This window comes from Mirounga angustirostris, unplaced genomic scaffold (assembly GCF_029215605.1).
Source record: "Mirounga angustirostris isolate CCGP_5_RB_7025 unplaced genomic scaffold, mMirAng1.0.hap1 SCAF_4, whole genome shotgun sequence".
Classification (NCBI taxonomy): Eukaryota; Metazoa; Chordata; class Mammalia; order Carnivora; family Phocidae; genus Mirounga; species Mirounga angustirostris.
The window spans coordinates 176,360,506-176,384,425 of NW_026991712.1; the positions used below are offsets into that span (position 1 = coordinate 176,360,506).

Below are 23,920 nucleotides of genomic sequence, written 5' to 3' on the forward strand. Positions count from 1 at the left end.
GCGTAAATCCTGCGCAGGCGCAGCTCCTCCGGCCGGCCTCCGCGCCGCACCGCGCCGCGCTTCTCCTGAAGCTGAGGGAGGCCGCCTTGCGCTTCGCGTGTTTTGCCCGGCGACTGCGTCGCGCAGTCTGACGCGCAGATTGCGTCACTTCCGCCCCCTCCCGGGAGGCGGTGCTGGACCGGTGGCAAGCCCCCGAAGGGAGCCGCAGTAGTACGACGGAAGATGGCGACGAGCGGCGGCGAAGAGGCGGCGGCGCCGGCGTCGGCGCCAGGGGCCCCGGCGACGGGGGCGGACACAACCCCGGGCTGGGAGGTGGCGGTGCGGCCCCTGCTGTCCGCGTCCTATTCCGCCTTCGAGATGAAGGAGTTGCCGCAGCTGGTGGCCTCGGTCATCGAGAGGTACCGGGCGGCGGCCCCGGCGAGGCGGGCGTAGGGAGGGGGAGGGGAGGTGGTGCCGGATCGTCTGGACCCGCTTCCCAGGCCGCTTTCTGCTGCTTGGCGACCGCCGCCCCAGTCGCGGCTTCGGGGCTCCCCGATCTAGGCAGACGAGGGCTTGTCCGGGGCTCCTTCCGCCGGTCCGTGTAAATTATCTGTGCCTCGATTTCCCTTCCGAGGAAAACTTTTGAGGACGCCCTCTTGAGAGGGCGTGGCCGGAGCCGTTTGGGAGTGACTTTGGGACGCTTCGCGCTCTTAGGGGAATGTCCCCGGGGCTGCCCCCTGTGTTAAGGTCAAAGCACTGATGAGTTTGCACTTCTTGCCCGCGCTCATCCCCCTAGCCTGGGCCAGAGCGGAGCCTGGGGTTTAAATTGGAGATGTGCCACATAATTTAATAACGGTCTTTCAGTGGTGCTGTAATCACTGGGGGCACGTGCTGTTTCTGTGACTGAAGCCACTAGTGACCACGGAGGACTCTCTTTTCAGGTTGCACTTAATGTATATTGATACTGTAACGGTCTTTGGTGAAACCATTTCAGTGTTAGTCTGAGGTCATTTTCCCACAGAAACAGTGCCCTCGCTTGCGCGCGCGCGCGCTCTCACGATAAAATATCTTCAGACTCTCTTACAAACGGGGTCATTTATTGATTTGGTATTAAATCGCTTTGTCATTTTGTCCAGAGTTCTTAGATCGTGATAGTTGTGTTCATACAATGCCATGATATCGACTGCCTGTCTTTTCCTGGCTTAACCTTGCTCAGAGGAGCCTTTCATTGGTTTAATGGTCGACGTGCTTTTAAAGGCAGTCTCACTTTTATTTTACTAGTCAAACCTTACTTCCAACAATCTGCAATTGCTGACTGGGTCATTTTAGCTTCTTGAGAACAAAGGTAACAAGGGTACATGGTAATGTTATCCAGAAGGTTAGAAATTGCTATTTATTACTCAAGGGAGGCCCATGACTTGACAAATTGTTTATTGTAGTGCCTCTTGTTAGTGCCTCTTGTTAGGTTTGTGATGCTTTGGATGCTTTTTTTTTTTTTTTAAGTTACAATAAAATATCAGCTGTGTTTGGTAATTTCACAGTTAACTTTACAGATGGGTTTTCCTATATAATTATTAAGCCAGGAGTGTTTTAAAGACGTAAACAAGTATCAAGATACTGCTCTCAAGTTATGTGGCCTCTTTTTTAACTTTTTTTTTTATTAAAGATTTTTATTTATTTATTTGACAGAGAGAGACACGGCGAGAGAGGGAACACAAGCAGGGGGAGTGGGAGAGGGAGAAGCAGGCTTCCCGCGGAGCAGGGAGCCCGATGCGGGGCTCGATCCCAGGACCCTGGGATCAGGACCTGAGCCGAAGGCAGACCCTTAACGACTGAGCCACCCAGGCGCCCCTCTTTTTTAACTTTTTAAACGTTTGGTTCTGTGGTATTTTTCCTACATTATACTCATCACGTGACATGTGATGGACAGTGTTCCACTCTAGAATATTTGCTTTTATTTATTTATTAATTTATTTATTTCAAAGATTTTATTTTTAAGTAAGCTCTACACCTGTGGGGCTCCAATTCTCAAACCCAAGATCAAGAGTCGCATGCCCCACTGAGCCAGCCAGGCACCCCTGCTTTTATGTTTTTATGGACATGACACCCTCCCATTCATCCGGTATTCCAGATCCATCTTTTTAAAACTATAATGGCTTAGCAACTCTGTCCAGCTTGTAGAAGGAGCCAAAGCCAAATACATCAAACTAGGTTTGAATTTTGCCAAATAAATGACAGTGCCCTCTCTTGCACCCTGAGGTAATCAAGAGTTGCCTGTGTAAGATACTAGTAAGAACTCTTCACGGTTTAGAAAAGATATCCAAACTAATGGGTGTTTAGTAACAAACACTTTTATTGTAAGGCAAGATCCCCGAAGTCTTGGTTCTGGTTTTGTTGCTCAATTCACTTTGAAAGCTGGTTATACGTCCTCTTTAGGCTCTATGAGAGGAATATGATCCTAGAAAAGTTTTCAGAATACCTGGCTTAGAAGTTCTTTACAGTAAAAAACAACCAAACATACTAGTAGTGTTCAGTTTGGTATAGAGCAGAGGTCGGCATGCTTTTTTTTTTTTTTTTTTTTTTGTAAAGGGCCAGAGAGTAAATATTTGCAGGCTGTACATTCTCTGTGTGGATTAGTCAACTTGGTCATTGTATAGCAAAAGCAGCCTTACACAATACATAAATGAATGGGTGTGGATGTGTTCCAAAATCTTACTTATGGACACTAAAATGTGAATTTCAAATATTTACGTGTCACAACATAGTCTTAAAAATTATTTTTCAGCCATATAAAAATTGCAAAAACCATTCTTTTTTTTTTAAGATTTTATTTATTTATTTGACAGAAAGAGACACAGCGAGAGAGGGAACACAAGCAGGGGGAGTGGGAGAGGGAGAAGCAGGCTCCCTGCTGAGCAGGGAGCCCGATGCGGGGCTCAATCCCAGGACCCTGGGATCATGACCTGAGCCGAAGGCAGACGCTTAACCGACTGAGCCACCCAGGCGTCCCAATAAATAAAATCTTTAAAAAAAAAAAGAAATGAGGGTGTCAGAATTGTGGAAGTATTTCTTGAATATAGAGTTATGGCCATCGAATACAGGACCAGGTCAGAGTCAGCACTATACAGGTGCTGTGGTGGGCTTTGTTTTGTAGGTAAGGTTTAGGTGCCTAGGCTGCTACTTTACTTCTGGGGTTGCTGCTCCCATTTGGGGTTCCCTTTCTGTTATGACTGCCATGTTTTTCTCCCTTGCCTCCAGAGACCTGTTTTTCTGTTGCAATCTACTACTCTCTGCTTCCCTTTTCGATGTCCTGGCTCCGTCTTTGCCAGCTCTTCCTTCCTATCTGACAGCCTGCTCATCCACTGAATTTCTCCCTGTTTGACCTTTGGGGATGATGACTTGCCCTGAGACTCCTCCGTGCTCCACCAGTCCACTTGCCATCTCTAGTCTTTCATACCTTTATAGTTGGAATTGAACTTTGGGTTTGAAGCAAAGGTAGATAACAATTTCTAGGTCTAGATCCTGTTTATTAAGTTTGACTTTGTAACCAAACTATGAAACAAAGGAGGAATAGATTAGCATGGGTAAACTGGGAAGCATACTTTCAAAAATGTCCTTTGATTTTTAAAAGAAAAACATACCTAGTTTACTTAACAAGAAATGCATTTTCATTTCTACTGGCCTTTAGCTCGTATGTCTTTTAATAGTAAGGATTGAAAATCTTTACAGTGCCCTTACTTTTCCAGACCAGAAATGGAGCTAGCATTAGCTCAATGGAGCACATGCCGTATTTGGGATTAATTAGTATAATTGCTGAATGTAACCTTATGGTTTAAGGTACCATCAAATACAGAATTACTTTCTTAACTCTGTGTAAGGGGCGCCTGGGTGGCTCAGTTGGTTAAGCGTCTGCCTTCTGCTCAGGTCATGGTCCCAGGGTGCTGGGATCGAGTCCCACATCGGGCTCCCTGCTCAGCTCCCCTCTGCCTGCCACTCCCCCTGCTTGTTGTGCTCCCCCCCCCAACAAATAAATAAAATCTTTAAAAAAAAAAAGATTTAACTCTGTGTAAGATATGTTAGTGACCATGATTGTCATTGAACACTTTGATTGACACTTTGTAGATTACCCCCCCAAATAAATAAATAAATAAGTAAATAAATATTTTTAAAAAATGCCTCTTTCTCATGAGCCAGTCCTTCCTAGGCTGTCCTGGCCTCCTCAATGATAAATCTCTTTCAGCCTCTGCCTCCTAGGTGTTCGGTAAAATTTAGGCCAGAGAGACCTACTTGGGAAGGTGGAAGCTATTAGAAAATCTCTATTAGATAGTGTTCGGTCGTTTCCTAAATATCTTGAAAGGGGAAAGGGATACACTAATGTCAGTCTTCTGAATTTACATGCTGTAGGACAGAAGTTCATGATTGACCTACAGGAAAAAAAAGCCTGCCACCAAGTGATAGAGTGTAATTGTGAGATTAGTCCTCATGGCTGGTTAATGTCTTAGTGTCACATTCACCACAAGTTTGTCAAGAGTGAAGGAGGTATCTGAAAGCTTTTAGTTCTTTGGTTAAACGTGTGTTACTCTGTGACATACAGCAGATGTTCAGTAGGCATATATTTTTTAATGCTTTTATTCTTTAATTGTATTCATTATGCGTCCTTGTTTCCTGATTGTGTCATGAAATAGGCACAGTGGATTCTGTTCTTGGGGGTTTATGACTCTGATAAAGGGAAAGGAGTGTGTGGAGTTTCCATAGTTTAGAAAAAAGATATAAATAGTGTGGTATCTAAGGGGGAAAAGGAAGGTGAATTTGTAGTCTTTTATTTTGTCCTCTTGGAGTTCCACCTTTTCCTTAAAAAAGCAGATATTTCCAGACCTGAGCCAGTTATTTTTTTACTTACATGTCAAATTGGATTTCTGTGACTGGGCTGCGTAGCTGCTGTTTCCCTTTGTACTCTGCCTCACATTTATTTTGTATGGGATATAAATGTTTCAGATTCCCTGTCTTTCAGCAGTATTTCAGCCCCAGTGGTGGTGTGGTTGGAATGTTTGTTAGAAGAAGCAGATGTTTGAGGAAGATAGCTTGACCGCCCAGAGGGGAGATATATTTTTATCTATAAGTCTTTTTTTCCTTTCTCTAGTTATATTTTTCTGCAGTTCTTCCTTCTTCCCCATTCCTACCTAACTTCTTGCCTTTTGTCCCATTTTTTCCATTTCTTTGCGTCTTCTGGTATCTTGGTGTTTTTCAGATTCTTGGGGAATGAGGGTGGCAGCAAGTCTTCATTAGGTGACTCATATACACTTGTTTCTTTAAAATCAAGAGATATGGTATTGTCCTTTGGGCCACATGTCCACATGTCTACTCCCTCCTTCCAAGTCTTTTCAGATTTATTTCCCCAGGTTTTTTTTTTTTTTTTAAAGATTTTATTTATTTATTCATGAGAGACAGAGAGAGAGAGAGAGGCAGAGGCAGAGGGAGAAGCAGGCTCCCAAAGAGCAGGGAGCCCGATGCGGGACTCGATCCCAGGACGCTGGGATCATGACCTGAGCCGAAGGCAGATGCTTAACCATCTGAGCCATCCAGGTGCCCCTTAATTTCCCCAGGTTTATCCTTAGTTGCCCTAAGCAAACTGTAAGTGGAGCTTGAGAGTGCTCCATTTTTTTGTATGCCAATGCCCATCTTTCCCCAAAGTACATTCTTGTTTTTTTATTGGAATGAGGCAGTTGTGCATTTCTAGGGCAGGAAAATCACAAAGGCGCAACATTGAACCAGGCAGTTAAATGAGTTTATTCTTGTATTTTGGATGTATTTCATTATCTGAATGGAAATGAAAACAACAGAATCCTTTGGGTGGGCAGTTTTTCTCTTAGTTCTAGTAAGCCCGTTCAGCTGAAAAACATGGGGATAAGCAGCTCTGAACTTTTGAAATAAAACAGAGAAGGTAAATGACTCAGTAAAATACATCAAATTACAGGGTGGAAAAACCTTAGAACAATGACTAAGAAAATACAAGGGTGGAATGAAGGAACAACTAAGTATATGAGGTGGAAGTAGGAGATATAGTAGGGAGTTTTCTACTGAGTAGGATATGACCTTATACCAATTATGATGCCCACCAGAAACTGAGTGTTACTTAGTGTTTAAAGGTTTTTGTTTCCTCTTTTTTGTCCATCTGACAAATAGAAATGATCCTTGGTGGTCAGGAAGACCCTTGTACATCATAGATGCTCCATAAATATTTTTTCTTGGTAAAGCAATTATTCCGAGATAAGGAACTGATCTTTGATAAATCCCCATTTATCCTAGATAAATCCCCACATAGCAGAGTGTTTGCAATGCCAGACTCTTAAGTGCTATTTGAGGTGATTCATCACTCACACTGGCACCTCCCCAGTGTTGAACTTGTCTTTTTGGCTCTTGTGTTGATTTGGCAAGTGGAGAGAGTCCTGACTGTGTACATTTCCCTTCCTAGGCTGATACTTCTGTTTGGAGAATTAACTCACTGAGGAAACTGTTCAGCCACAGCCTTCTGTTCTTTCCATTTAATAAGATACAGTTTGTTTTATTTTGTTTTCATTGTCTTCTTGTTTCAGGGGTTGGGGATTAGCATCTGATTTGCTAGAATGACATACATGTATAGCTTTAAGACTTAGTTGGGCTCCAGATTTTCACAGAAGAGGGCATTTCCTCATCTTAAGATAAGGGATATGGTTAAAATCCCTGAATTTGTTGTGATCTAGCTATGTCCTGGTTGGGGGGCGTGGGGAGACAGGAGGACTCTGATACCTGGTGAATTTTGGGTTTTAGCATTGATCAGGTGATTTCTCCCCGAGTTGTTGATTCTTGCATTATGGACTGGTCTTATTTGGTCTTCAGCATGGGTTACGATGACTTGTATTCCCACTAACAGTATTTTGAGTGCTCTGGTCTACTCCCTTTTTGCCAGCACATGACATTATTAGCTTTTGGTCTTTGCCAACCAGTAATAAAGGACAAAATGGCATCCTGTTATGTTTTAACTTGTACTTCTTTAATTCTAAGTGAGTGTGAAAATGTTTCCTACCTGTTAGCCTTTGAAACTCCCTAAGCCTGACACCTTGAGCAAGGTGCTTACTTTTAATTTGCTAACCTTCACTTTCTCGATCTTGAACATAGGGATGGTAACAGTGCCTCCCAAGTGGGGCTGCTCTAAGGATTAAGTATGGTAATGCCTGTAAAGGGGTAGGGTATCTGGCGGATAGGAAGCACTAAATAAATGCTAGTTGAATTATTTTCTTTGCAGTGAATCTGAAATCCTGCACCACGAGAAGCAGTACGAGCCCTTCTACTCCTCTTTTGTTGCACTTTCCACACACTATATTACAACAGTTTGCAGCCTCAGTGAGTATTCCACTCTTTTCACTCCCTTCTGAGGGCTTGGGGATGGGGGGTGGTTGTGTCTCCTCTTTGTAGGGTGTCTGAACAGGTTGTTAATGAAGTATGTATTTTAACACTCCTAACCTGTTCACCCAACAGTAGAGACCGCTATCAGTCTGATAAGGCTCTGGAAGTTCCGTTACTTAGACCAACCAAGAGGGGTTTAAAAAGTACTTGGTTTGGATGTCTGCTTTGTAACCCATTATGTTAACTTGTACCTTCTTAATCAAAAGCATTTTATTGGTTTCATACACGTAATTACTAATGTGTTAATTTTGGGGGGTTGAGGGGGATGGGCGGATACTGATCTGAGATTCAGGGCCACTCATGAAGGCTCTATTCCTTATTTGGTTTTGGTGAGAAAGTAAATTCTCCTTTTGTATTCTCTGGTATGTCAAGGGATTTCAATTTCAGTTCCCCATCTTTTAAACCTTTTTTTTTTAACCCTGGTTTTCCACTATTTCTGAGTCTTTGCATTTTTACTTGTTTAAAAAAATCCTAACTCAGAGAGTTCTGAAAGAAGTCTAATTATTTGTTTCTTCAAATAGTTTGCTAAGCAAGTAAAATGAAAGGAAGCTATAGGGTTGCTGGATAACCGTTGTGTGCAGTGCTGTTTATTACAGGCACTGGCTACTGATGGAGGAATCACTTTTAGCTTGAAGAAATTTTGTGTAGGAAGCCTCTTGTAAAAGGCATTTAGAACCTGTGGGAAAGGAGAGGTATTATATTCTAGTAGTTAAGAGTGTGAACTCTAGAGCCGGACTTCCTGGATTTGATTCTAGCCCTGTGACTTTGGGCAAGTCATTTAACCTCTCTATGATGTAATTTCCCTATCTGTTACGTAAAGGAAGGGGAGCGGGTAAAAATATCTACCTCAGAACGTTGGTTTAAGGATTAAGTGGGTTAATATATTTGAAGTGCTTCGTACATACTGTGATGTATTTCCTATTACAGTGAATTTCCAGTAAATGTAAGATAGATTGATCTAGTAGCAGTGTATGGTTATCAGTGCCAGGATGCCTTTGTTTGGCCCTTGGATTGTTGGTTCTGAATGACTGTTGTCATGGAATGGTGCTGGGAATGCTGGACACACAGAACTTGGGAGTTGTCTGGTTAGATGTACTGACCGTGAAGCTGACCAAGGCTATGGCGGTCTGAGGTTAAGTGAAGCCCATTCCTTTCTCAGTTCCCCGGAACCAGCTTCAATCGGTAGCAGCGGCCTGTAAAGTCCTGATCGAGTTTTCTCTCCTGCGTCTGGAGAATCCAGATGAGGCTTGTGCTGTGTCCCAGGTGAGAGAGATGGGCTCATCTGTGGCCCTTATTTTGAGGTAGGACTGTGACAGACTAGTGGAATAATGATGGACAGGGGTGGCATAGAGCAGGGGTTGGTGAACTTTTCCTGTATCGGGCCAGATAGTGAACAATTTGCTGACCATTTGGTTCCTGTTGAAACTAGTCTCTATTTTTTAAACTCTGCCTTTGTAGTATGAAAGCAGCCACAGACAATACATAAATGAACAAGTGTAGCTGTGGTTCAGTAAACTTTATTTACAAAAGCAGGCAGTGGGCTGAATTGGAGCTGTGGTTCGCCAGCCTCTGGTTTAGAGGGCTGCAGAGGCTTTTGCAAGGATTGCAAACTTCCACGTTTCCAGGGGTCAGGCAAGTAACATAAAATGGATGAAGTGTGCCAGTTGAAAAGGGTGCCTGACCCAGCTATAAAGGGCCAATCACTGTGTAGCTCCAGCTGATTGTTGGCAGGCGGGGGTGGAGACTCAGTTGCTGTGTCTTGTGAATTATTGCGAAAGATACGAAATCTGGATTTGTATGTTGAACCTTCCATGTTTTAAAAAGTTAGCTATAACTTCAAATAAAAAAAATAAAAATCCAACAACAACACTGTGAGCATAATAAGACAAATTGGCAAGCCAGATACGGTCTGATCTCTGCTTTAGTGTTTTCCCTAATTTCAGTTCTTAATACGAACCTAAATTTGGCCCTGTGCCAGTGAAAAGTCCCAAAATAGTAGTATCTTCTGAAAGACATATTTGAATTTGTTTTCTTTTCAGAAACACTTGATTCTCCTCATCAAGGGCCTGTGCACTGGCTGTAGCCGACTAGACAGGACTGAAATTATCACGTTTACAGCAATGATGAAATCAGCCAAGCTGCCACAAACGGTGAAGACACTCTCAGATGGTGAGCCTTCTTTTGCCAGACGGAGTTCTTTGGCTACTTCCCTGGCCAACTTTTTCCTGCTTTGGCTTCTAGTGGCACTCTGCTCATCCCTGTTTTTGGTTTTATACTTACAGTGGAAGATCAAAAAGAGCTGGCTTCACCAGTAAGCCCAGAGCTGAGGCAGAAGGAGGTACAGATGAATTTTTTGAACCAGTTGACGTCAGTTTTCAACCCTAGAACTGTAGCATCACCACCCATAGGTCCACAGACTCCGGTGAGTTACTCCAGGCAAATGTCTTCATCCCTTGGGGGTTTTGAGATGATAATACTAGAAAAAAGTAACAAATGTATCTTACATTTATGATGTAAAATGATGTATGTGCCTAGGGTAGGAAGAAATAGAATACAAACAAACAAGAAGCAAAACTTCCCCTAACTTGCTGTCCACTGTTGATACTATTTTGATGCTCATTCTTCTAAAATTTCTCAGTGCATATAAACAGATATAAAGAACATGTACACTTTTCTGTAAAAGGCATCACACTCTCTGTTAGTTGTAGAATATATATATCTTCAAGCTATGTCTTTTTTTCCTCCTCTTGGGACAATAACTTGTATTTTCCCTAGCATTAGAGAGGGATTCCCCCCTCATTACCTGGGAAGTCTGAAGAGTATCCATAGAATTTCTGCTTTGTTTGGACACTCGCTTAGATTCTGAACTGCAGGGCAGCAGTTGGTAGGTGACGGTATCATGATAGGCCTTTCACATCCTTTGTTTCTCTTTAGGCTGAAGGAGAAAATGATGAGCAGTCATCCACAGATCAAGCCTCTGCTATCAAAACCAAGAATGTGTTTATAGCTCAGAATGTAGCTAGTCTTCAAGAGCTTGGTAAGACTTTTAATTGTTGTCATAGAGCTGGTTTCTCTGCTTTCAAAAATTCTGTAAATGGAAAAGAATCAAGCGGCAGCCAGAGGCCTGTTTGTAAGGTCGAGCCTTGTCATTATTGCAGGTGGCTCAGAGAAGCTACTGCGAGTGTGTTTGAACCTGCCCTATTTCCTGCGCTACATCAATCGGTTTCAAGATGCAGTGTTGGCCAATTCTTTCTTCATCATGCCGGCCACAGTAGCAGATGCCACTGCTGTTCGCAATGGGTAAGGTGCTCCAGGGTGTATGCTTTACCTTCTAATGCTGCTCTCAGAAAGAGAGAAACTGGATAGTTTATGGCACGCCAACTTTCTTTAACTATCAGATTATAGAAGCAAGGGATTCAAACAGACGCTTTGGTTAAACCTCCTCCTCTGTCATGTTCTAGTTTTCATTCACTGGTGATTGATGTAACCATGGCATTGGATACCCTTTCTCTACCCGTGTTGGAACCTCTCAATCCTTCTCGTCTGCAAGATGTGACAGTCCTCAGCCTAAGTTGTCTGTATGCAGGTGAGAGGTTATGATGTCTGATCTCATTTTCTCAGTTAAGCACAAGTATACTTTCTGGAAACCATGAGATCCTCCTGAATGCTCTGCTCTCTCCCCCTTACCCCTGAGGATCATCTGATGCCTCATCTAGATGAAATGAGGTCTCCATAGGAATCTTGAGAATTATCCCATTGTTCCACAGCTGGTGGCACGTTATATGCATATTTGCTTTCATAGTGTGTGCAAATAGTAAATAATCTACTGTATGAAAAGCAAAATGCCAAGGGCTGTTGGGATATTGAGATAAATAATATGTAATCCGTGTCCTCAAGGATCCTACACTGAGAACAGTTAGGACCACATGGAATGATATACAATAGGAGATGATAAAGGCAATAAGGGAAGTGTAGAGTAGTTGGGTTCACAGAGAAGGGAGAGATGGAGTCTTGCTGTGGGAGCACATCTGAGGAAGCCTTCACGGAACAGGTGGTATCTGTTTATATTGATAAATACAACAGATGTTATTCTTCATGCTCCCACAGAATCCCCTTTCTTCCTGTTGCTCATGCTGCCTTGAGAGTGGGGACTGACAGCTGCTATTTACTCTCTTTTAAGTTATTATGACAGTGACTTTTTAACCCAATTCACTGATCCTTGGTTTTAAATACTGTAGTCCTGGTATGTCTTGGAAGATATAACACTTTCTGATGTTTACTTGGTTCTCTAAGTGAGGATTTGAACAGCTTTGGCAACCTGACCTGGGGAGCACCAAGAAATTGCTGAGGTTGATCATCTCCCTACATTCTTTTAATAGCTTTATTTTGAACATCTGGGATATAGGGATAGAAAGAGGAAGGCACTTTTAATTGGGTAAAACAGTAAGAATGACGGAGTTCTGTTGATGTACCTATAGGGCAGGTATGATTGCAGCTTGGCTCTCCTGAGGAAGAGGCAGAAGTGGGACTCAAAGTATCCTAGAGTTTGGGGGAACATACTGTATAAGTGTGTGTGGAGGGAAGGGGTGAGGGGAGAGGATATGTGATTAGTGGGTATTGTACAGCCGGAGAGAAAGGAGGACACATCGCAGAGGTCTTAGAAATGCAGTCTCAGTCATTTGGACCATGTTCTATAGACAGTAGAAACCACTGAAAATTCTGAGCTATATTCAAGCAGCAGTGTGCAGGATATTTTGGTGTGGGGAAGTTCGGAGGCAGGAAGCTTTGTTAGGAGGATTTTTTGTAGTCATTCAGGCGAGACACCGTAAGAGCCTGAGCTAGGGCAGCAGCAGTGGGAAGAGAAAGCTAAAGATAATGGGAAAATGTGTTCTCCCTCAGCTCATCTCTGGTGCTTATTACCTTGTCCTCTGCCTTTGATTTTTGCAGTTTTTAAGTTGGGGTTTTTAATTTTTAGGGAATTTCTTGAATATCACATGGCTCTCAGTGTACTTAGTACTCAGGTTAAAGAGTCCTCAAAATTTTTTAGTTGGATTAAAGATCCCAGATTTGGGTTGTTGAAATTTGATGGCCTGGGATTTGACGTAAAGACAGGGATTTGGCCTTAGTGTCTTTGAGGAATATCAAACATGGAATGTTTTTCCCCACAATCTTGGAAAAATGGAAAGACATCTTGTGATGTTTTAAAGTTAATAGATTTTATTTTTAATTTTAATTTTTATTTTTTTAAAGATTTTATTTATTTATTTGAGAGAGAGAGAATGAGAGACAGAGAGCATGAGAGGGAGGAGGGTCAGAGGGAGAAGCAGACTCCCTGCCGAGCAGGGAGCCCGATGCGGGACTCGATCCTGGGACTCCAGGATCATGACCTGAGCCGAAGGCAGTCGCTTAACCAACTGAGCCACCCAGGCGCCCAATAGATTTTATTTTTAAAGCAGTTTTAGGTTTACAGAGAAGTCGAGCAGGTTATACAGAGTTCCCACCTGCCCTCTCCCCCCAGTACCCTGTTTCCTTTATTGTTCACGTATTGCATTACTACGGTACGGTTGTTATAATTGATGAACCCAGGATTTGATACACTATTATCTGAATCTTTTGTTTACGTCAGGGTTTCCTCTGTGTTAGACGGTTCTGTGGGTTTTGACAAATGTATAATGTCCTCTATTCATCATCACTATGACACAAGGTAGTTTCACCGCTCTGAAGTCCCACGTGCTGCTCCACCTAGTAATCCCGCTCTCCCTACCCCCACCCCCAGAAACCACTGATCTTTTTAACTGTCTCCATGGTTTTAACTTTTCCAGAGTGCCCTAAAGTTGGAATCAGTTATATAGTACGTCGCCTTTTCAGACTGGCTTCTTCTGCTTGGAGTGCGCATTTAAGTTTCCTCCCTGATTTTTTATGACTTGATCGCTTGCCTTTTTTTTATTGCTGAATAATATTCTTTGTATGGGTGTGCCGTAGTTTGTGGTACATCCACCTGTTGAAGAGCATCTCAGTTGCTTCTCATTGTTGGCAGTTAAGGAAAAAGCTACAGTAAGTACTCGTGTGCAGGTTTTGACGTGGATGCAGGTGTTCAGCTCATTCAGATAAATACTTCGGAGTGTGATTGCTGGACCGGATGGTAACACTATCTAGTCTTGCTCTTGTGGACATTACTCTCAGTCGTCAAATCATGGAATGGTTTGGGGTGGGTTGTGTTTTCTGTTTATGTTTTGGTGGACTCCTGGGACTGTGCCATGATTGGAATCTGTGCATCTTCTCTCCCACCGCCCCCAGGTGTGAGTGTGGCAACTTGCATGGCCATCCTGCATGTGGGTAGTGCCCAGCAGGTGCGGACGGGGTCCACAAGCTCCAAAGAAGAGGACTATGAGAGCGACGCGGCTACGATCGTCCAGAAATGTGTAAGCCGGGTCGCCTGGCCCCGGGGGCCTCTGTCGTTCAGTGAGGAGATAGTGCCAGGTCCACTCTTCCCAGGGAGAGGAAAGGATGTGGAGTCTTCTCCATCCCTTCCCCTTGGAGCAGGTCTAAGAGGTGGACATTCACTTGGTTGGCTCTGTGGAAGGCACCGCGTCTTCGTGGTGGCAGTGGACCTTGTAAAAGATGAGTCGCTCAGTCTGCACATGTACTGAGGGCTTGCTGTGTGTCAGTGCACTTTGAGTAGAGACCTATAGTACACGAGATAGTCTCCGAGAATGGTGAGTGTGTAGGATGAGTCCCTGTTTTATACTGTGATCTGATGGGGGCCTGGCTGTGTTGCTTTAGATTGTTTGGGGGGGACATCTCTGAGAAGGTGACCCGTGAGCTGAATATAATGAGGAGTCAACATCATGTAATGGTCAAGGAAAGTGTGATGGAATCCTATCTTTAGAAAGTGCCTTGAGGATATTTAATTCTTAAAGCGAAATTAATTTGGGTGGGATTAAGGTTTGTAATGAAGTAGGTCAGCTTGCTCAGATTTTTGTGTATGTTTGATGTTGGACAGCTTGAAATCTATGACATGATTGGACAAGCGATCAGCAGTTCCCGGCGGGCTGGTGGAGAGGTAAGAAGGGTGTCTCTGCTACATTCCTGTTTCATAGCTTGTAAGATCTCTGTGTCCATACTTTTCTTTTGTGCTTTTTCAACAGCACTATCAGAACTTCCAATTGCTGGGTGCCTGGTGTTTGTTAAACAGCCTTTTCCTCATATTGAACCTCAGTCCTACTGCCTTGGCTGATAAGGGGAAAGAGAAAGACCCCCTGGCTGCACTCCGAGTCAGAGACATCCTTTCTCGTACAAAAGAGGGAGTGGGCTCTCCTAAACTGGGACCTGGGAAAGGGTACGTGTCTACTCGATTGCTACTCATGTTTTGTTTTGTGTCCCTGCCATTTTATGTTGATGGGGAGCTAGGGTTACCCCTCTCATCTTCACATCAGTAGAACAATTTGCCTGCATACCTGGTTAAATTTAACAACTAAGGTGATGATCATAGTCTCTTATGTCTACATCATAGCTGTGTGATTTTGGACAAATTGCTCATTTTTTTCTGAGCTTGTTTGTTTATCTTTAAGGGGGAAAATGTGTAATACATCTTTCAGGGTTTTTATGAGGTTCAAATCAGAAAAAAATGCTTCTGTTTTGTAAAACGGGCTGGTGTGACTTGCATTTAATTACTTTACTTGCATGTTTAACCTGTAAGGAGGAGTCTGTCAGTTGTTCCTGGCTTGCTTCCTAAAACATTTGCTACCGTTCTGACGACGTCTGGACAGTAAGCCCTGCTTGCTTGGAGAGGAGTTAGAGATAGGACTTCCATGTGGTTTGAGGTTTTATTTTCTAAGCCCAGCATTTCTAGATTTTATTTATTCATTCAGTCCCTACCATGTGCTGGGCTCTCTCCAGGCATTGAGGATGTAGCACTATTCAAAGCAACGTCTGTGCTTTTATGGAGCTTATTTTCTCATTGGAGCAACTAATAAGTTCACGATGGATTCTCATATGAGTGTTGTGAAGAAAAATAAGCCAGAGTGAGGTGCTAGAGAGTGACGGGCTGTTATTTTAATTAGGATGGCGAGGAATGGGCTCTAAAGATAAGATGGAGAGAACATATGTGAGGTGACAGAGTGAGCCATGGAAATTTTGGGGAAAGAATTGTTCAGGTTTGGAGGTGGAGGTATGATTGGCGTTTTTAAGGATCAGCAAAGTTGGTGTGGCTGGTTGGAGTTCTTGGGGAGGGAGAGTAGTAGAAAGTTAGGTCAGAGAGGTAGCCAGGGGCCAGATCTCCCAGGGCCAAGTGTTAATTTGTAAGTAGTGGAGGGTTTTCCCCAGGGGAGTGATCTGTTCTGATTTATTAGTTATTAGTGACCCGAGAACCCAGCTGTTTTGAGGAGAATAGATTGCAGGGTGTAAGGCGGGAAGGAGGGCGAGTAGTTGGGAAACTAATGCATTATTCCAAACGAGATAAAGGGACTTGGAATAGGGTGCTGGTGGGAAAGGCAGAGAGAAGAGGTCAAAGCAGCATGTGTTTGGAAGGTACAGTTGATAGGATTTGCTGATGGCTTAGGTAGTGAGTGTGAAAAATATGACATAACAATATTTTGGCATGAGCAACTGGGTTGTATAATTTATGGAGACGGAACACTGGCTTAGGGCTTGGGTGGCAGGAAGGGGAAGAAGTATAGAATTTCATCTTCGCCATGCTGAGTTTGAGATGATGTCAGATCTCTCTCTATGTGAGATGTTGAGTAGGCAGTTGGTATGGGCGTCTGGAGTTCAAGGAGGAAGTCAAATTCTGGACCTCATTCAACAGATTATTCACTGAGTGTCTTCTCTGTCCCAGGCTCTGTGTCAGTTCTGGAATGCTGTGATGTACCAAAAAAAAAAGACACATTTCCGAGAGACCTGAAGAGATATGTCAAATTGTATCTAGAGAGTATTCTAATAAGGGTACTTGGCCTGGTCAGAGAAATCAAGGCAGGCTTCCTTGAGGAAGTGTTAAATGAGCTGAAATTTGAAATAGATGTTGGGATGGTAGATCGTAGATACCAGGCAAAGAAGAGAGGTAAGCATGTTCCAGAGAGAATAGTAGTTTATGATTTTGTGAGTTTCTGTCTTCACACTTGGCACTGTAGCAGGAAACGGGAGGATGCTAAAAGGTCTATCCTTCAAAGTAGCAGTTATGTTTAAAAAATGGCTCTTGTTGGGACGCCTGGGTGGCTCAGTCGTTAAGCGTCTGCCTTCGGCTCAGGTCTTGATCCCAGGGTCCTGGGATCGAGTCCCACATCGGGTTCCCTGCTCAGCGGGGAGCCTGCTTCTCCCTCTCCCTCTGCCTGCCGCTCCCCTGCTTGTGCTCTCTCTGTCAAATAAATAAAATCTTTAAAGAAAAAAAAAGGGTCTTGTTTCTTGACGTTTAAAAGGAAAACCTGTACCTTGTATAAGTTACAAATCATAAGAAGGAGGAAAATAAGTCATCCCAAATTCTACCACCCAAATTGGTAAAACATTCTTCCAGACATTTTTCGGTGCACGTATGTAAGTGTGTATGTTTACAGAACAGGATCGCCGTTAGAAAATATTGTAGATAACTTTTCAGGGACGCTGTTTTGGATTCACTGTGAGTGTTTAATGGCTGGCGGTTTTCCACTGTATAAACATGCCGTTGTTAACTAATTACCCTATTGAAACACTTAATTTAGGCTATATTGAATTTCTTGTTTTGATAAACTATGCTTTGATAAATCTTCCTAAATGTAAATCTTTGTGAACTTGTTTAATTATCCCCTTGGGGTGAATTCCCCAAAGTATGATTGTTAGGACAAAGGGCACACTTATGTAAAAATTTGTAATATTTTGCTAGACCGTTCTGATTGCACTCTCACTAGCTGTGTGTGCGCATGTGCCCATTTCTCCCAGTCCTCTTTGACAGCGGCTGTCATTAATCTTCACGTTTTTCTAATCTTAAAGGAGAAAGATGGTATTACATCGCTCCTACTCGTATTTCTTTGTGAGTACGACTGTAACTATCTGTGTCTTTTGCCCCAGTTTTCTCTTTGGTATTTGTCCTGTGGTCATTTGGACCGAAAGAAAGTTTTACTCACATTTAATGTGTAAAACTTTGTTTTCATTCTCTTTGGTTTGTGACCAGATATTTTATAGAAGTTGGTGATTTTTACCTTTTTTTTCCTCAAAAGAATGGCTTTTTTTTTTCTTAGTTGATGAGCAGTTTCTTATAAAAGGCTATGACTCTGGAACAGCCAGATGGAAGGGATACCTAGGGCAAGGTGCGGGGAAAGAACGTGGAGCATCCCTGCCCTCCGACACGTACCGCTCTCTCATCTCCCTGTATTCATCAGCCCAGAAGCTCTCTGAAAAGAATGACTTTTATTTTTTTTTAATTTTAAATTTTTTTAAAGATTTTATTTGAGAGAGAGAGTACAAGCAGGAGGTGTGGCAGGCAGAGGGAGAGGGAGAAGCAGGCTCCCCACTGAGCAGGGGAGCCTGATGTGGGGCTCAATCCCAGGACCCTGGGATCATGACCTGAGCCAAAGGCAGACGCTTAACCCACTGAGCCACCCAGGCACCCCAAAAGAATGACTTTTAAAAAAGTTCAACCAGCCTTTGAATGTCAGCATCTTTCACATCAACCAGTAGATTCGAACTGATAGTTTGAATTTGAAAATGCCATGTGTTTGGAAGACTTTCTTGTAGTCCTGGAGTTCTTAACCTGAAGCCTGTGGATCCTGAGGCAGGAAATGAGTGGGCTTCAGGGAGGTGAAGCTTTTCAAATTACATGCGATACTGTGTGTGCATTTTTTTTTTTCCTTCTGGGGAAAGGTCCATAGATTCTGAAAGGGGTCTAGGCCCCAAATGGTAAGATCCCCTGTTTTTGAGGTTATAATTTGTTGTGTTTACCGTTTTCTTCGTGTAGGCACCAGGGATTTGGGGTGCTGTCAGTAATATTGGCAAACCATGCTGTCAAGCTGTTAAGCTCTCTGTTTCAAGACCTGCAAGTGGAAGCTCTGCACAAGGTGAGGGCTCGTGCTTGGGGTCATCATCTTCATTGCTGGCTTCACTTCTGGGGAAGCTACCTTGAACCCTCTGCTCTTGTTGTTCCTTCCTGCTCAGTTGGAGGACATGAATTCTCTTTTGCTATGGTTCCCTTCAGGGCTGGGAGACAGATGGTCCCCCTGCGGTCCTGAGCATTATGGCCCAGAGCACCTCTATCCAGAGGATCCAGCGGCTGATTGACTCTGTCCCACTGACGAACCTGCTGTTGACATTGCTCTCAACCTCCTACAGAAAGGTGGGTGGTGTCACACCGCTGAGAATTGGGAGGATTTTATATAACCCTTTCAAAATGAATAAGATTGTATACCGTGACCTTTTAAACTCAAAAGTTGTGGTAGTGGTTTTGAAAATGAGCGGAATTCTTGAATGATTGCACACATTTGAATCTGTTGATTGCAGCGTTGTGACACGTATGGCTGCTTGGTGCTTTGTGACAGTTGTCCTGCTGATGTGGAAACTTAGAGGGCACTCTGGAAACACTCGTGTTTCAGTTCTTGTTCACGGCTTTGGCTTTGGAGAGCCTTGGTGGGATAAAGTGATCAGAGCCCTGAAGGAAAGGCGCTGTTAGGAGGACTTCTTGGATTTAGAGGAGAGGAAAAGGCAACAGAGAGAATGTCTCACGTGGTGAACGAGGTGAAGTAGGGTGGCTCCGTTTTTGTGACTAGCAGTTACAGAAGCTTGCTGCTTTCCTAGGCCTGTGTCCTGCAGCGTCAGAGAAAGGGCTCCATGAGCAGCGACGCCAGCGCCTCGACCGACTCAAACACCTACTATGAGGATGATTTCAGCAGCACGGAGGAAGACAGCAGCCAAGGTAGAGAGGCCTCTTTTCGGTCTCCCAGGAGACAGGTGTCAGAATGCAACAGGAAGCTCCCCCCCCCCCCCCGCCCCGCGGCTTCTTCCTTTCATGTCCTGTTTGCCATCTTCACCTGCCTAGCGTGCATCTTGATTTTCTGTGCCCTTAAAGGTGACATGTTATTACAAGTAATTTGAGCTGTGGAGAGACTGAAGGACAGAAACTGCTCTCAGGCCAGATTGCTTTTCAGCCCTTCCCTTCCAAGATCAGAATACATCTCAGTTCCTCTTTTTGTATGGGCTTGTTTGGTGAACTCTGTTCTGAGCTTTCCCAGTGCAACTCCAGAGGTTGTGTGAGAGGGGTTGGGTTTGGCTGTTGCCATCGATGTGTGGCTTGGGGAGGCATAGGGAGAGGAACTCCAGACTCTGTTGCAGTGAACAACAGGGCAAAATGAACAGTTCCTCCTGTCTTAGTTTAGAGAGAGATTGAATAAGAGAAATGTCTCAGGTTCTTTATAATCAGGTTTGGGGGAATTATGTATAATATTGTGAAAGGTGTAGCTCTTAATTTGGGCTTTAAAACTGATATGCAAGAACAAATTTGTTTTTCAAAATGTTTGGCTTGTTGCCAGTAAAGTAAGGTTGTCTCTCTTCATTGGGCTCCTTTAAGAAATACCAGTTTTATTGAGGTATAACTTACAGGCAATAAAATGCTCCTGTTTTATGTGTACATTTAGATGAGTATTGACAGATTTATGCAACCATGTAACTACCACCTGAAATCAAGATATCCTTGTGTTCCTTTTGACGTAGATACTTCCACAAAGCAGATGTACTAAAAACTTTGTAAAAAAAAGTGTTATTTTTATTACTTTTATTTTTTTCTCTGTTCAGATGATGACAGTGAGCCTATTCTGGGGCAATGGTTTGAGGAGACCATCTCCCCCAGTAAAGAGAAAGTGGCACCTCCACCTCCTCCCCCGCCCCCTCCACTGGAGAGCTCTCCTCGAGTTAAAAGCCCCAGTAAACAGGCCCCCGGTGAGAAGGGCAACATTTTGGCTAGTCGCAAAGATCCTGAGCTGGTAAGAGTGGATTTCTGAGGTTTAGGGGAAGGAGAGATGGGGAGAAGGGGTGTGAAAAGCAGATCGTTTGAACTAAAACATTTTGTAGGTTGGGTTAACTGTAATATTTAGATAGTTCTACTTAACACTTAAGTGTACTGATGGTGTTTGATTAAATGATTTGTACTCTTGGTATTATTTCTTTGATTGAGGATTAGTAACATAGCCTTTGGAGTTAGAAGTGAGTTTGAATCCTTCTTCTACCACTACTGGCTCTGAGACTTTGGGAGAGATTCTAAAATTCTCCAAGCCTCAATTTTGTATTCTGTCAAATGGGAGTGATTGTACCTGCCTTTAGGGGTATTGTGAAGAATTAAAGAGCCCTTAGCATAGGTGTGGGCCATCGTTAAGTGCTTGCTAATTATTTGTTCAAGTAGCATTTCTAGATGTACTATCTATCAACGCTCTTCTAAAGCTATAGCGGTAAAACAAGTCAGATATGGAACACACTTTCGTACAGCTTAGTCTAGTCCAGGTTGTGGATATAAGACATTTACACAATAATTCAGTTTCATTTTGAGAGAGAAGTAAAGAGCTGGGAATTCTGTGTGTGTATAATGATCATACAGGCTTCAGAATTCCTTATTTCAGTAATGTCCTTGAGCTGAAGAAATGCAGGGCCTTTAGAGGAATGACAGAAACAAGTCTCTGTCAAGAGCCTCTGTCTTCACATGGTGTTTTCTGAAGTGTGTTGTGTTCAACTGGGTGCCATTTTGTGTAACTGGTAGAATTATGTGGGAAAGATTATCATAATTAAATTTTGTCCCATTGTAGGGGATTTAAAATCTGACTCTTTAATTCATTGCATCTGTTGCATCAGATCTGTGGGCATGTTTTATTTCTCTTTATATTCAGGATTTGGAGGCACTCTGGGCTTATGGCCCTGACAAGGTTCTTTATGTTCTTTTTAGTTCTTAGGTCTGGCTTCCAACATTTTGAACTTCATCACTTCTTCCATGCTGAACTCGCGGAACAATTTTATCCGAAACTACCTGAGTGTGTCTCTTTCAGAACACCACATGGCCACCCTGGCCAGCATCATTAAGGAGGTGGACAAAGATGGACTCAAGGGTCAGTAGACAGGATAGGGACCTGGTGGATTTTTTTCCCCAGTGGCGTTAGGCTGTTGCCAGGGCGGTATGATGCATCAGGGGCTGCTTGAATAGTCAGTGTCCTTATTTGCCTTCCAGGTTCATCAGATGAAGAGTTTGCTGCTGCTCTCTATCACTTCAACCACTCTCTGGTAACTTCTGACCTTCAGTCACCCAACCTGCAGGTTTGTGTGCACTGGGACCTTCGGCCACGTGCTGTCTATGTCTGCTCCCAGTAGGCTGTAGTGTTCCAGTTGTAAAGGAGCATGGCTTGTGGTGGAAACCCCCTCACCAGAAAGAGTTTGAGAGATTATTCTAGTATGTCCCACTGCCCCATCAGGATCATTTCAAGAAAGAGAAAATGTGTTCTTTATCCCTAAGGCTTTCAGTAAGCTTAAAGCAAAGGAAAAACTACAAAACCAGCTCCTAATGACTGCCCTAGTAGACAGGTGGACAGAACAGACAAGAGGGCAGTTTATAAAAGGAAATATCAATGGCTAACAGTCCTAGGAAATGCTTAACTTCATTAGTAATCTAAGAAATCCATGTTGGGAATGGTGTGTTTTATTTTTATTTTATTTTTTAAAGATTTTATTTATTTATTTGTCAGAGAGAGAGATAGAGAGCACAAGCAGGGGGAGCAGCAGGCAGAGGGAGAAGCAGGCTTCCCGCTGAGCAAGGAGCCCAATGCGGGACTCGATCCCAGGACCCTGGAATCATGACCTGAGCTGAAGGCAGATGCTTAATCGACTGAGCCCCGCAGGCGTCCCTGGAAATGTGTGTGTTTTTTTTTTTAAAGATTTTATTTATTTATTTGAGAGAGAGAATGAGACAGAGAGAGAGAACACGAGATGGGGGAGGGTCAGAGGGAGAAGCAGACTCCCTGCCGAGCAGGGAGCCCGATGCGGGACTCAATCCCGGGACTCCAGGATCATGACCTGAGCCGAAGGCAGTCGCTTAACCAACTGAGCCACCCAGGCGCCCCGAAATGTGTGTTTTAAAAGAGTCATTCAAATTACAGGAGGTAGATGCTTTCAGATACACGCCTACTTGCAGACTCACCACCAGAATAAAGCCTAGGATCTTGATGGTAGGGTTTTCTCTCCTCACTAGTAGGTGATGTCTTGAATCCTGTATCTCAAATTCCCCCTTTCATTAGTTTCATATATATATTTATTTTTACATTTATATTCCTTAAATTTTCAAACTATTTGATTACTTTTAGCTTTATAGTAATTGATACCATGCTCTATATAATCTTGTTAGGCTTTCTTTTTTCATTTAATATTATTTAGCATTATATTGCCAAGATTCATCTATACTCTTGCTGATTCTGTAGGTTTTGTTTTGACTGTTACATGCTATCCTGTTGTGTTTGTGACTGTACCAATTTGTTACCTCCCCTCTGCTCCCACTGGTGGACCTTTCGGTTGTGTCAGGGTTTGTTGTTACTCTAGCTGTTGCTGTGATCTTGGGTCCCCTGGCATAACAAGGGGTTCTCTTGGGCAGATAACTAGGAGTAGAATTAGTAGGATACTGAGTATGTGACTGTAAGCAGGGATGCCAGACTTGCTCTCTAAAGTAGCTGCACTGATAGGGCGCCTGGCTGGCTCAGTCGATAGAGCATGTGACTCTTGGTCTCGGGGTTGTGAGTTTGAGCCCCATGTTGGGTGTAGAGATTACTTTAAAAAAAAAAAAAAGCTGCACCAAGTTTTACCATCAACAACGTGTCACATTTGTGGATTCACTTTTTCTCCCAACGTTTGACCATGTCGTGTTTTTTTTTCCCAAGTGCAGCGTGGGACTTGAACTCATGACCCTGAGATCAAGACCTGAGCTGAGATTAAGAGTCAGACACTTAACCGACTGAGCCATCCAGGTGCCCCGACAGTGTCGTATTTTGATAATAATTTTTCTAATGTGGTCAGAGTTAGTGATTCTCAGTGTTTTAGTTTACGTAAAGATCTCTGGGGAATATAATAAATGCAGATTCCTAGTGCAGCTACCCCTCACTTCCCTTAGAAGACTTATATTTGGTAGAGCTCTCCAATAGTTTGCCGAAAATTGTTGTGAAAATTTTTTGTTATTCTTAAGATTATTTCAGTGGATTCTCAGAACCAGGACACAATTTAGGGGTTTGCACTTGCCCCCAAAGGGACAGGATCTAGGAAGCTATTTCAGAAGGTTAAACTTGATTCTTACTCTCCTAAGTTACTTGAAAAACTCTTAAAAATTTATTTCATCGTTTAAAAAGATAATTATAAAACCTATTTATATGTACCTAATGTTAGTTGAAAAAATTTGCTTTGGGGGCGCAGTCAGTGGCGGCATAGTCAGTGGAGCGTCTTACTCTGGGTTTTGGTGCAGGTCGTGATCTCAGGGTTGTGAGATCGAGCCCCGTGTCAGGATCCATGCTCAGCTTGGAGTTGG

General features: G+C 43.3%; 1 protein-coding gene across 12 annotated transcripts in view; it reads left to right on the plus strand.

Annotated features, from left to right (window-relative positions):
- The first annotated feature begins 173 nt into the window (after positions 1-173).
- The window catches only part of UBR4 (ubiquitin protein ligase E3 component n-recognin 4), a 130,593-nt gene continuing 106,846 nt past the window's right edge, over positions 174-23,920 (plus strand). For 9 of the 12 annotated variants that reach the window (XM_064589835.1, XM_064589836.1, XM_064589837.1 and 6 more), the window contains exons 1-17: positions 178-398; positions 7,262-7,359; positions 8,582-8,685; positions 9,462-9,591; positions 9,705-9,844; positions 10,357-10,459; positions 10,581-10,722; positions 10,884-11,008; positions 13,720-13,844; positions 14,426-14,485; positions 14,571-14,761; positions 18,347-18,446; positions 18,584-18,721; positions 19,180-19,297; positions 20,173-20,360; positions 21,311-21,470; positions 21,590-21,675. In XM_064589835.1, coding sequence (XP_064445905.1) covers positions 223-398; positions 7,262-7,359; positions 8,582-8,685; positions 9,462-9,591; positions 9,705-9,844; positions 10,357-10,459; positions 10,581-10,722; positions 10,884-11,008; positions 13,720-13,844; positions 14,426-14,485; positions 14,571-14,761; positions 18,347-18,446; positions 18,584-18,721; positions 19,180-19,297; positions 20,173-20,360; positions 21,311-21,470; positions 21,590-21,675 — 2,184 coding nt within the window. In that variant the 5' untranslated portion in view covers positions 178-222. Of the gene's footprint in view, positions 399-7,261; positions 7,360-8,581; positions 8,686-9,461; positions 9,592-9,704; positions 9,845-10,356; positions 10,460-10,580; positions 10,723-10,883; positions 11,009-13,719; positions 13,845-14,425; positions 14,486-14,570; positions 14,762-18,346; positions 18,447-18,583; positions 18,722-19,179; positions 19,298-20,172; positions 20,361-21,310; positions 21,471-21,589; positions 21,676-23,920 lie in introns of all 12 variants that reach the window. The other 3 variants (XM_064589845.1, XM_064589846.1, XM_064589844.1) reach the window with 2 other exon arrangements.